The 14,025-nt window shown below is 44.3% G+C and overlaps 1 protein-coding gene across 2 annotated transcripts in view; it reads left to right on the forward strand.

The window, feature by feature from the left end:
• The window catches only part of ETS1 (v-ets avian erythroblastosis virus E26 oncogene homolog 1), a 123,251-nt gene that overhangs the window by 11,843 nt on the left and 97,383 nt on the right, over positions 1-14,025 (forward strand). For both annotated transcript variants that reach the window (XM_012729906.1, XM_012729905.1), the window contains exon 2: positions 2,163-2,245. In XM_012729906.1, the coding sequence (XP_012585360.1) occupies positions 2,177-2,245 (69 nt within the window). In that variant the 5' untranslated portion in view covers positions 2,163-2,176. The remainder of the gene's footprint in view (positions 1-2,162; positions 2,246-14,025) is intronic.

The raw sequence follows: 14,025 nt of genomic DNA on the forward strand, positions 1-14,025 counted from the left end.
GAATAGTACCTGGCACACACAGCCACATCATAATTATTTACCGAACGAATAAACAAGTTCTTAGCAAAGGGCGCCTTCAGTGTGTTTGTAGAATGAATGAGTGAGCTCTGCTGTGATGACTCAAGGGGTCCATGGGGCTTTGGGGGAGGAAATCAAATGGTGCAATGGTTTGCAGGAAGCAGCACTTCCCCACCCCTGACATATCCCAAAGGTGCAGGTTGCTCTCCAGACTCCTGGTGGGATGACCATCTTTTCCCTGGGAAGAATCATCACTTAGCCCATTCTCCTTATCACAATACATGTGTTTTAGTCACATCTAGCAGTAGATCAAAACATTTCAAGTGGGGGGGATGTCTGAATTGATGATGAGTTGTTAGAATATTAAAACTTAATTTTTAAGACAGAAAAGTGAGGAGTGCTTTCACAGGGAGAACACAGTGGACGCTTGGAGACCATCCCAACACTGTGTTGAGGAGAAGCCCACACTGTCTTCCACTGTCCCCACCTTATTTGTAGTTCATGTGCAGAGGCTGACAAGCGGTAACTGCTCATCACTTTTAGAATCAAAAGCTGGACAGGTGACCATTGGCACAGTGTTATCAATGCCCCTGGCCTAGAGGACTCTGACTTTTCCTTGTTCTTCAGTTTTACTACAGGGGAGCACTTTCTGGGGGTGATTTCGCTGCAGTGGAGATCAACTCCTCGAAAATGTAGAACACAAACTCTTGAGCAACATAGTCTAAGTAACCTTTTTTATTTTTAAAAATTTATATTATTTTGATTGCATTTTACTTGGCCTGGGGGAAAACATAAAGAGGCAAAGTTTTAGTGGAAAGCCAGCGTGGCTCTAGGAGAAGTTCTTTCTTCAGAAGGTTTCTGGCTTTCTTCTTAGTTGCTCTGTGACTGTCACTCTTAGTCAGTAGAATATTATATTTTGAGACGAACAATACTCTTTGAATCTGTTTCAAGTGAAAGAAGTTCTGAAGTTATGGTCATTGGCTGTCAGGGTAAATCAAGAGGGGAAACCAGAACTGTAGGTTGAGTTCCAGACATACAGCTCTCTCTTAACTTGTCCCAAAAGGCTCCAGCGACTTTAAATATAAGCAGGAATAAAGGAAAATACAAATGGGCAAGCAGTTAAGTTGAAACTAAAATGTCACTAACGATAGGAATTTGCCCTTTGAGTGACATGCTTAGGAATTTAATCTTCAAAATCATGCAGGAAAGACATTTTTTTAGTGTTTAGTATTGAGTTTATGAAAATGTGTGAACTAATGCACTTTATAAAGCATTTAGATCAACAGAAATATTCACTATATAACTTTCTTATTGACAGACAGCTAGCTGGAAAATCCCTTTAGCCAGAACATTCCTCAAGCGTTCTGGTCCTTCAGACTTGCAATGTAGATAAAAGCGCTCAACAAGAGTTTTTAATAGCCTTTATCCTTTCTTCAAGAAGTATCATATCCAGTCCCTATTTCTGTGGTTTTCCCTGTTGATTTGTTTTGCTTGCTATGGCTCTTCATAGAACTTTTCAATTCTTCTGTTTTCCTTTCTCGTTTTATTCCTTTTCCCATTAATTTATACCAAAACTGTGTATTGAGTGCCTTCTAATTCCCAGACCTCTTGGGGTGCCAGCAGGGTGACTATGGGTGAAGATGTTACTCAAAAAGATGCAAGACCCTGTGTTGCTGGCTGGATGCGCTCCAGAAGATTTCTAACTTTCGTGAATTCTTACGGCTTATTGTTGACAGTGTGCAGAGGCCACGCAGAGATTATCCATTATCTGTGCTGCCTTGGGGCCTGGCTCTGCGTGCTGGGGGTTGTCAATTTGTCTATTTATTTGTTTGCTTATTTATTTATTTGCAGTTGAGGTAATACTCGGGTATCTCCATCAGGTATCACCACTCTACTGCTCCCACCGTCAAATCCCCCATAGTACACCACCACCATAGCCCACGTGCTTCCTTCTTTCCTTGTTTGTCTTAGCCCTCTCCGAGCCCCCATCCCCTCCCTTCTTCCCCTTGGTGCTTCAGTTTTGAATTCTGTTTCCTCCACTGTGACATAAGGTGGTGACCGACAGTTCAAGATTCCAGCCCTCAGGGGGTTTCTAGTTGACACTGGTGCACCCAGCAGCTCAGTGAACACTTTCTCTCCTGCAGGTCCTGAGAGCACCATGAGCTACTTTGTGGACCCTTCATTGAGTGGCCCGGTGCCTTATGCAGCCCCACGGCCTGCAATGGTGGTAAGTGAGTCCCTTCCCTGCTCTCCCCTAACCTATTCTGCCTTTTCTCCTCCCCTTTCTGCATTCTGACCTCTCCTCTACAGAGAGGTCAGGCACCTAACTGGAGTCAGCTTTGAGTCTTTCTGAGGGACTAAATTGCGAGGTTATCTGTCTTGTTATCAGCATATAAAGGCAAAATCAAAACTGATGGATTTGCTGGGAAGGCTTTTTTAGTGTGTTTGTATTTCAAAGCGTATAACTCAAACATGATTAACAGTTAAAACCAGGTGATTTTTCACTGCTCAGTTCATTTGAAGATTTTTCACAAATAGACTGATACCAGAGACCTATTTTCAGCATGAATTAAATTATTTTGGGACATATACATAAAAGGTAAGTAACACAGCTTTCTGATGACAGATTTGAAATTGGAATGAAAGCAAAAATAAGTTTTTAGAGAAATTTCGTGCATTCTACAATAGAGGGTTAAAAGGAACTTGAGGTTAGGACTAAATAAAGTTTTTGTCTTTAGGCTTTATGCTTGATTTTCTACAGATAACATGACAAAGATTGGTCAAAATAAATACAGATATTGTGATTTCAAGTAAAAAAATATGTGTCGTTGACTTGAACAAGTAGATTACAAAGTCAAGCCTATGTTAATTCTCTTCATCAGGATTGTGATGGAATTAAATAAAATTAATACCTCATTAAAAAGAAAAGCCAGGCCATACCTGTTTGCCTTTATTTTATTTTATATATTGAATCACAAAATTATCTTAAGTATACAAGTTGCAGGTATAATACTAAATTACCTTAACAGGGTATCTGGAAATTGTGTGAGATTCAAAAACCAAATTACTCTAAATGCACTTTTCCAACTAAAGACCCCTCAACCCAACTGGATATTTTTTATGCATTGTGAGTAGTTTCTGCTGGTTTCAAAACACAAAGCCTATTTACTCCCACTTGATCCCCCCATAGCCATATCTGTAAAGCATTAACATCATGTGGTTCATTTTTGTTACATATTTCAAAGTGGTTCAGCAAAGGCAGAAGGCTAGGTAAGAGAACTGCTAGATTATTTTCCCAGCATTTTCACTCATCACTTCTCTCTGAGCCTCACCTTTTCCATCACTGCAACTTATTAGGCAGACTCAGAACTATAGGACAAGCAGAAAAGCCCTTTAACTTCTTCACATATGTTCTGTCTAAAGTCAATCCATCCATCAGTACAAATTCAAGTTCAACAAATCAGCACCTGTAGATAACCTCCACCTTTAAGCTGGACTCCAATAAACAAGGAATCTGTAAATTGTCCACAGAATATAATCATCAATGACATTAAAGGAGCTAGCCAATAAACTTCCCACTCTCTGTCTCAACCTGAGCTTTCTTGGCAGTGAGTGCAGCTTCACTGACTTTCCCAGACAGGACGGTCAAAACCCAGGCTCCTGACTCCTGAGTCTTCCTCATTTTGTTGGAACATCTCTGCCTAGAGCTCAACCAGTGGCATTTAATCCAATAAGTAATCCGAATTCTGCCTTATGCCCTGGTCCCTGAGTTAGGTTGGAACACCAAGACTCTTCCCCCAGATATGGAAAGGTTGGGAGTAAGGTGGGGGAACTCTAACAACAGTGAGTTTTTCAAACGTGGATCATTTTGCTCCCCGGGGATTCTTGGAGGTATGTTGGTTGTTAACATTTGTGGGGGGGGGGGGGGTGTGGATGGGCATGTTCCTGAATTCTAGATGGTAGAGGCTGGGGATGTAATGAAAGACTCTACAATAAACAATGTAGCCCCTTATGCAAACAATTTTCCAGGCTTAAATGCCAATAATGCTGAGATTGAGCAACTCGGTGCAGAACTGCCTCAAGATCAGCCTTGAAAGCAAGATGATACTGTGGTGCAGACTGGTCTAAGCAAATCTTTGAAATATGGAAGTTGGTGCTTTAGAAACAAAGGTTTTATAGGGGAAAAAAGTGAGGATACTTTTATAGTATGAGAGACTGTTCATTGCCCAAGAACAACCTCCGAATAAGATATGACTGTGTTCTATTCCCTGCAGCTCCTTATTCACAAGTTAGAGGCAGCATTAGCATACTTGATCATCTGCTATTCTAGACAATGCTTAAAATAATCCCAGCAAGTTGTAAATAGTTGCTTTACACACACTTCGCATTATCTGCCTCAGGGTCAGTTTGTCAAAAGCAGGACATGTTTTCCCATTGTAAGGTCAGACCCTCTGGAGACCACTATGAATGAAGTGAGGTCACAGCCGGGAGATAGAGCAACAACACTTTTGGAAATCGTCTGGCCATTGTGTGTGGGAGGGGTGACGTGGTCAGGTACTTAAATGGATTGTGTGTCAGGGACCCTTTCAGCCATGGGGAGGAAGCGCTCCTTCCTGTTATGCTACCTCAGCAAGCCTGGCATGGCCTGAGCAGCCCCTGGCTGCCCAGGTCCTCTCTTGGCCTCATCTGGTGGAGCTGTGGGAGGGCAGGAACTGGAGGGAAGGAAGGGCAGGAACTGCAGGGAAGGACACCTCGTTTTGACCAAACATGTCCCAGTCCCGGGCTACCTCGCCAGCAGAGAGGATGTGTGGAGGAGGTCCTGGGGATGACCATGGGAATTTTAGGAAGCACCTTGAACTCTTCAGAGAAAAGGAACAGTCCTGCCCACTCACTCTCCCAGAGCCCAGGTCTTGGGGCCATAGTAACCTATCTGGTGAGTGGGGATGGTGAGCACCAAAGACACGGAGGCCCAAGAAAGTTAATGAGAACTAAAACACCAACATTTCCAGAAGACACTAGCTTTAGTCTACTCCATGCTTCGTGGTTTGAGTTGGGTTAAAAGCTTTGAAAGTGGTGCTTGCTCATTCTCTTTAGCACAAAGTCACTTTTCTTACAAACATGCTGACACTCTTTTCTAAATCTGACATGAGCAAGAGTTTCAGTAACTCTCCAGCAGGGCTTGAGTTGAGTTGGGACTTTATTATTTGAAAGATTTCAAAGTTGTATAATGGAACCACATTTATTAAGCCAAATGGCTTTGATTTTTAAGAATAATATGAAAAGAAGCCAGGACTATTTCAGATACGTGACCATTGGACGAACAGGGTGATGGGAATATGACAGAGTACGTTGGCTGTGAGCTAGCTGGGAGGCCGTTGACAGCGAGGCTGTCAGTCATGGGCTGGTTTCAAGCATCACCTCCCTCTCATCCTTTCTGTGTCTGGTGGGGCTTCTGAATCTTTGGGGTAATGCCTTCAAAGACGGTAGCATGGCCATGGGGCTTAGCTAAGTGCCTTGCAAAAATGAGCTCTAAGCCACTGCCCTCAGACAAACCCCAGTCCCAGACGCCTCTGAGATTGTCTGTGGATCTGGCCAAACACATCACAGTTGGAACAAATCTTCTTTTGTACATTCCCTTCCATGATTGATTGATCAATTTGTTTTGAGATTTATTTTACTTATTTATGCATGCAAGAACTGGGGTGTGCGGGGGTTGGGAGGATTCACCAGAGACGCAGTGAGGAGAAAAACAGGTAGATTTACTGAAATACACTGCTGAGCACTGGGCCAGACAGGAGAGGTCTGCAGTACTGTGTGGGTCACCTCCCTGGCCTGGGGTCAAACTCATGCAGCATTGGCTGGTGATAGTTTGATAACCCTGAGACTTTAACCCCTGCACCACTAGGGTGGACCCATTGATGGAATTTTTTTTTTTTTTTTTGGACACATCTTCCAAATTCTAGTGAGGCAGAAGGAAGGACCACCTTGCTCTTGCCTCTTTTAGACTAGACATTAGAAGGAGACTTCCCTCAGTGCTGGGTCAGGCAGCTGTGGAGGCATCACAGTCGATTATAATGGAAAGCATGTGGACTTGGGTGTCAGAGAGATGTGGGCTAAATTCTGACTTGTTTCTCCTTAGCTATGTGACCTTGGACAAATTACTTAATTTGTCTGAGCCTCAGTGTCTCTGGCTATAAAATGGACAGCATATGACTAACCATGTAAGGTCACTGTGGTGGTTAAGTCAGAAAATGCTTGATGAGAATTTGTCACAGAGATGTCCTCGGTTAATTTTCCTTTGGGTTTATCTTCTTGTCTCTGTTTTTCTCTAAACTTAATTGTGTTAGATCTCCATGGAGGGGTGGAGATGATTCCACATACAAGAGTATTGCCAGAAGAAGATAGGGCCGCTGGGGTAGAGATGGAGACATTCTTATTGAGCAACTCCTTGCTTCATCACTACCCTCCCTTGGAAGCAGCTCTCTCACCACCAGATCAAAGTTCTCTTGTAAGGGGCTAGTGGTTTACAACCCCATTGTGTAAACAGACCTGGTTCTCTTATCTTGAGTAATTGCAGTTTAATTGGGTCTTCTTGGGAAGCAATTCCTTCTTACCCAGGGCTGTTCCGCACACTCTTCACCTCCACCCCACATGCTCTAGGAATCCAGCCTCAGGATGTGCTCACAGAGTCTGCAGCCCCTGTCCTTCTTGGGGAGACTTATTCCTTCTCTGGCAATCCTGGAGAGCAGTGGAAATGGTATTCAAGGTTAAAGAGTGAGAATAGTCCTCCAAAATTCAGAATGTAAATGGAAACTGGAAAAGAAATTTTATTCTTGCTGTGTGGGAGAGATTGCTAGAACATAATATTGAGGGATATTTATAGCTACGATTCTTAGTAGAAGTCAGAAAAAATCAAAGGAAAAAAGAGTGATAACATATTTTTGACGTTATATCAGCATATCAAATGATATATAATAAGTTACCGCTGCATCTTTGAAAGAGAGGCTTTTCTAAGATCCTTGATTCAGGTAGCACAAACTGGAGAACTTCACAGCCAGATCACAATCTAGAGATTATCTCCCAATATCAGAAAATTAAGATCCTAAGAGGTTAAGTAAATTTACAAAGTTAAAACTTTACAGCCAGATCTCAATCTAGAGACTATCTCCTGGTATCAGAAAATTAAGATCCTAAGAGGTTAAGTAAGTTTACAAAGTTAACAAACTGGCACAGAGACATGTAGTCTACATCTCCTATTCTGGCTTAGAAAATCCCTTAATCATTTTTCAGATATATGGTGATAGCCACAAACTTAGAATGGACTTTAATTCATGCACCTTTGTGCCTTTTTTAATGACAAATTGGTCTTCCTTGTCTTAAGAGAAAAACAGCTCTACCAGGTAGACTGCTGAGAATATCAGTGGGAGGGATAAGGGCCCAGTCTTTTCACCAAGCCGGGTTCTCCCACCCTTATTCCAGGATGAGGTTCTGAGCTGGCCTCCCCTCCACACCAGGGTGGGGGGTGGCTGAGGCAGCCACTCATGCGAGTTCACCACGGAGCCTGAGGATTTCACGCTAAGGGAGAAGCTGATAAATACCACGTCTCACCTAAGTTCTCTCAGCTAGAGAGCTTAAAGTTCAGGTGCCCAGGACTGTGGGCTGGAATCCAGAGCTCCCCTTTCCAGCCCACAGCATCAGCCGGGTTCCACCTTCTGAGAGTGGACAGGCTGGGGTCTCTGGATGACACAGGAGCTGCAGGGTGGGTCCCGTTACCACAGACTTGGGGTGCTGCCCCTGCACTCCTGTCTTGGGGTGGCCTCAGCTGTCGTGGACGTGGAGGCCCAGCACAGCTGTTGATGGATGGCAGCATATCTCTGTCTCTTTAGCACTCTCTGTGCCTCAGATTTTTTTCTCTTTAGAAACCTGCCCTGTATGAGGCCTGCCCTTTCACCAAGGCCCAAGCCCATCACTCTTATTGTTTTAGAAAGAATTTCCTGGCCTTGAGTCTAAAATTAGGTTGCCCTTTCAGAGTTTCCTATTTGGTCTGTTCCTGCCTCTCTTCGGGGCGGCACCACCCTGACTCCCTCCCCTGTGACAGAAGAGCTAAGAACACAGCCAAGTGTCTCTGTGTTGCCTCCTTTCCATCTGCTTCTTGAGGGAGCAGGACACATGCACCCTCCTGTGACAGAAATGTCCCAATATCCTTTTGAGGGCGTCTTTTTTTTTTTTTGCTCTAAACTTCCCCCTCAGCAGGGCCAAAACGCCTCCCCATGGTGCACTAAGTGTAAGGGACATTAGTAAACTTAGCATCTAGGGGGAGGAAGTCAACTCACCAAGGCATCTGTGGAGTCGCTCAGCCTGGACAAATAACTCTGTGTGGCAAGGTGAGAAGTTCTAAGCTGAGAAATTTCCATTATTGCACAGACCTTGTTGCATCTGTGACATGAGAGACCCTAGCACTGTTTCAGTAGCCTGGTGATTCCTAAGCTTTGTGTTTCTTCACTTCTGAAACACGGGGAATATGGTGCAGAGTCAATACAACAGGAAGGCTTCCATGTGCTGAGTTCAAATTACGAATCCAAATTCTTTCTGTGACAATGTTTGGCACCCTAGGCTTCTCCACCCTGGTGACGATTTATCAAATGAAGGTTGTCAGTCACAAGGCCGGCAGAAAGAATGTGGATTGATCAGCAAAAAGGACACTTGGAGTTGGAAAGGAACTTGGACAGCACTGGGGCCAGCCTGTTCAGGAAGCACCAGCTTAAGGAGGTTAAGTGGCAGGCGGAGGTGACCCACTCCTGAGAGCGGAGCAGGACTTGAGTCCAGGCTTCCTGACTTCTAGTTTTCTGTTTTCCTACCAGAGCCTAAGAACATCTAGAATATTCCTGGAATAGTAAGGTTCACATGGACGGCAACCCAGCATGCCCATCCCCCCCCCCCCCCCCCCCCCCCCGGGCTTGGCCCCCCCGGGCTTGGCCTCTGGGTGTGAGGCTTTTTGTTTTTGTTGTTTAAGCAGTAACATCTAGAAATGTTTATTATGTCTTTGATATTTATAGCCCTCTACTCAGGCTAAGCCCTGAGACTCTGGAGTTGATTAGAGGAAACATATATTTGCTCCCAGAATTTGAGTGCTGAGTAACACGTGCCAGAGAAGAGTTAGAAAGGAGTTAGGGACCAGACACCTGGATGATCAAGGCTGCTTGGTGAATGGCTCACACCTGTCCTTCCAGGCACACATTCCACATTGTGACCTAGGGTCTTCTCGAACCTCTTTTCCACTGTTCCCATCTTCAGGAGGCAGAGAGGAGGAAGACGATGGCTGTGAGATTTGGCCGGGCTGGTGGTCACCAAGAGGTGGCACAGAGGGGGAGAAGGGGCAATCAGGTCTCTGACTCTGAAGCACCAAGGAACAGTGCTGGGAACAGAGCAGGACCTCACCAAGGTAGGTGAGGCCTTACCTGGAAGCCACAGTAGCCATCCAAGTGGGTTCACCTTGGGGGAATGGACAGGATGCGTCCCATGTCCTAATGAATTCCAGACGTCTGGGGCTTTGCTTCTGGGATCAGAAAGTCAAAGCATGGGGGAGGTGGGCTGGTGCCCACTGGCAGCCTCTTCCTGGGAGGACAGGGAAGAAGTACGTTTCCTAGTGATCCATCATTGTGGGTGTGACAGAGCAGGGCAAGGCCATGCGCTTTCCTGAGATACCAGTCTCGTGACCCACTTACTCCGAGGCTGCTTGCCTACCTCCCTCTCCTCTCTTCTCTCGGCCACTGGCTAACTGCACCTGGTTCTTGAAGCTATGTCCTTGGCTTCCCCTGCTCTGTGCACTTGTTTTCCCTCCTCTGTTTCCATCTGGTCCTTATTTTTTGATTTTCCCCTCTTCATTTTGCCCTTTAAGCAACTTCACAGACCCATTTTTTATTCTTTCTCTTAATTTTCACTGGCGTTTTCCTTGACTCCATATGCTAACTAGACCTTCAGTAACTGGGCTTTTACGTACCAGAGACCCATCCACTGCTAGATCTAACATTACTCTTTCCTCGCCTCTTCTTTCATGCTGTTACTTTAAGGGCCACCTATAAAGTGGCTTTCTCTGCCATCCTCCCATCTAAACACAGACGAAAGTGAAATTGTCTTTACCCTCCTTATTCATGAACATAAACTCACCATGGTGGAAGCAAGCCGTGTAAATGTTATCTTAGATTTCCCTTCCACTCCTATCAGTCATAACATCATGCTGGTTCTCCCTTTGAGTCCTATCTTGTATTTCTTGTTTCCTCTTCACCTCTATATTCATGACCATATACCAACATTCTAACTCTTTCTTCATCACTGGATTGTTGGTCAGCATTGAACTCGAGTGAGATGAGTAAAGCACTCCCATGAAGGCAAAAATGACAAGATGCCTGCAAGCTGAGTAACCAACCTAAACTATGTCAATGCAATATTTTTTTCTTTTTAAGATTTTTATGTATTTATGCATACAGAACTGGGGTACAGGCCAGAGGTGCAGGATGGTGAGAGGATTCACCAGAAAAAGAGTGGGGAGCAGAACAGGCAGATCGACAAAGTACACTGCTGAGGGGAGCAGCGGGCGGGTCAGGAGAGGTCTGCCGCACCATGTGGATCGCCTCTGGGTCTGAGGGTTGAACTCGCACTGAAGTAGCTGCGGCTAGCTTGCAGTGTTGCACTTTAACCCGCTGCACCACCAGGGAGGGCCCCAATGCAGTATTTTGAAAAATAAAAATTAGTGTAAACATCATTGTAAGCAAATAAATATCTTAAGTGAAGATTTGGACCACAGTCTCCAATATGGTGCTATGAGACGTTGCCTGTACAGCTTCCTCATCTGCTTCTGTGCAACCCATCCCAATGAGCATAAACAAGTCTTTCTGGGACATACTGATTTATCATGTCACTACCACTAGCAAACTTCACTCTCTTCCTCCTGAAACCAAATTCCTGTCTTAAACACTGAATTTACTCTTGCCCTTCAGCTTCAGTTCTTACTAATCACATACTCCCAACCCATTATAAACATCCTCACAACCCAAGAGCACACCTTTCCACATTGTTGTCATTGCAGAACAATGTCTTTATCTCTCTGCATCACCTCTCTGAATCTTTTTCCCTTAAATAGTTGTGTATGTTGCTTTGCATCTTTTAGTATGTCATCTTCTTCTTGTGCTCACTAGATCCTTCACCAAATGTTCTAGGCTAAATCTTACTCAATCTTTCAGTTATTACCTAAGTCAGCTTCCTCCAGGAAGTCTTCCCTGCTGCCACTCCCTAGCCCCTACACATTGGTACTTAACCCTGTCACATTCCCTAGCAGTAATTTCCTGTTTACTTGCCTGTGAGCTCCTAACGGTAAGGTTCATTTTCTCACTTATTCTGTATTCTTAGCAGCCAACACACTTGGCATAGATCAACTGCATGATATAGATTGGCTCTGTGCATGCCTATTACCATAATTCATGGAGTTCCCATTAAGGGATAGCAGCTGTCCTTCTTGAACATCTGTACCAGAGCCTCCAGCTTCATGTTGCACAAGTAGAAGAAAAAGCTGAACTCAAATGGATCTGGGTTAGATTTCTACTTACATTAGTTTATTAGTTGATTAGCCTTTGGAGGTTTACTTGTCCTCTTCAAGCCTCAATTTGCTCTATGATAAAGTAGAGATAAAAGCTTGAATTTTGTAAGATTGTGAGAGGACTAAGTGTGACCACCTCTGTGCAATTCTTAGCACACCAACTGACACAGAGTGGTGTGTAGTGTATGTTAAGTTCTTTTCAGTGTCCCTTGTGGGATGAGTGAGTGAAATCCAGTTTGACGGTCCCCTTAAAACTGTGACAGATACTGGGAGTGTCGTTTGCCGCTTACGAACTTGTCTGTAGTTACAGCCAGGAAAGAAGGTGTCGATGAAAAGACTTGGATGTGTTTTGGGTGGTCCCCTATCAAAGCAATGAGGTGAGGGCTGTGCTGTTTAGATTTCTGACCTGTTAATAACCTGCTTTTTTCACCTCAACTGAGATAGTTTCACAATGAATTGGAACCACAATGAATGTGGTTCTCTTGAGTAAAAATGTCATTTTCACACTCTACGAAATAGTAAGTCAGTTTGTGAAATGTCTAATAACCAGCCAGGTGTCTAGGTAAGGGCGTCATGAGTGGTTTCCAGGAGCAGAGATGTCTGTGGTTTACAGTGGGTTTATTGCATTTCTCTTCACTCTAACGAATAGGGTCCTTTGGCTCCTCTGAGGACAGCCAAAGAGGAAATATGTCTTAAAACTAGAATTTCATTTACAGAATCACAAATGAACTATTCCTCTCAACAAAAAGCCTGACTTGAGGGCAGGAGACACTCATAAAAGCCAACCACAAAAACTGAGGCCGATATTGCGTGAGATGGTTACTTAAAGACTGTGAGTTGCTCGCCATCCAGCTGTGTCATTCATATCTGAGTCATTGGTTTATCCCTAACCTTCTGCCTGCCATCTCTCCCCTGCACACTGCACCAATAAATTTTCTGCAACATTTCTTTCTATTTTACACAGGCTCTTCAATGGCCTGCCATTAGAAAGCTAAGCTTTTCCTTTTTTGCATAGAAGAACTGGGATATAGGCCAGAGGTGTGGTTGGTGAGAGGATTCATCAGAGGCAGATTGGGGAGCAGAACAGGCAAATTTACTGAAATACACTGCTGAGGGGAGTAGCAGGTGAGATAGGAGAGATCTGCTGCACCATATGTGGGTCAGCTCCCTGGCTGTAATCAAACTCAGGCAGTAGCAGTGATGGTGATACCACTGAGACTTAGCCCCTAGGCCACCAGGGAGGCACAAAAGTCTAAACTTTTAAATCTAAATTCAAATGTCCCTCTGGTTTCCATCACTCTATCAGGGACTATAACAAAGTGCCCCCCCCGCCCCCATTATCTCCCAGGATCCTGCCTAGATGACCAATGGCCACACTTGGAAGCTAATACTTGGAAGGGCTCATAAGGCTCTTCTAATTCAGGCAAATCACACATGCACTGTTCCCAAAGAATACCTTTCAAATAAAAGTTACCTCACTTAAGACCTTATTTCTACAACCCTAACTACTTAACACTGCAATTTGAGGAAGGCTCTGAAAAGTTGGGGTGGATATTGAGAGCACACAGTTAGTCTAGGAAATGTCCATCAAATGGATTCCATTGCAGAGTATCACGGAAGACCACCTTAACTTTGGGCATTCAAAAGAGCCTTAATATATTAAGATATAATGCCAGGAAGATAATTTTTTTTTTTAAGATTTATTTATTTATTCATACAGAACTGGGGTACAGGCCAGAGGCTCAGGGGCGGTGAGAGGCTTCACCAGAGACAGAGTGGGGAGCAGAACAGGCAGAATGACGAAGTACACTGCTGAGAGAAGCAGCGGGCGGGCCAGGAGAGGTCTGGCTCGCCATGTGGTCTCCTCCGGGGCAGGCGGCAGGCGGGAATCGAACTCATGCTCATGCGGAAGTGGCTTCAGATTCTCAGTGCTGCGCTTCAACCCGCTGCGCCACCAGGGAGGGCCCCAGGAAGATAATTTTAAACCAGAATTATGGAATGTCTTCTGACTGAACCCTAATAGAGTGTTCTCGATTGATGACTGCCCTGAATCTCTTGCTCCCAAACACAAAGAGCAGACTGACCTGCCTTTGCTTCATTGATATTCCTGTGGTTCTCACCAGACCTCCTGGTGGCTGAAGGCCCGGGATGTTAGTCTGAGATACACAGCAACTCAGTCAGTCCTGGGAGTGTGATTTATTCTCAGTTTGCCTACTTGGAAAGTGTACATTTCAAAGTAAACTTCATCTAGTCCTACTGAGCTTTATGATATTGTGAAAAATAAATCCCAAATGAATGACAAAAACTTCTACATACCGGGTTTGTGTATCATTTCTCTCTGTGTTGATATACTCTTCTTTCATTTTTACTGAATTTATATGAATGAGCAGTAGCAAAACTGGGAAAGAATAGAC

This window comes from Condylura cristata, unplaced genomic scaffold (genome assembly GCF_000260355.1).
Source record: "Condylura cristata isolate star-nosed mole 26May11 unplaced genomic scaffold, ConCri1.0 scaffold00025, whole genome shotgun sequence".
In the NCBI taxonomy this organism is placed as follows: Eukaryota; Metazoa; Chordata; class Mammalia; order Eulipotyphla; family Talpidae; genus Condylura; species Condylura cristata.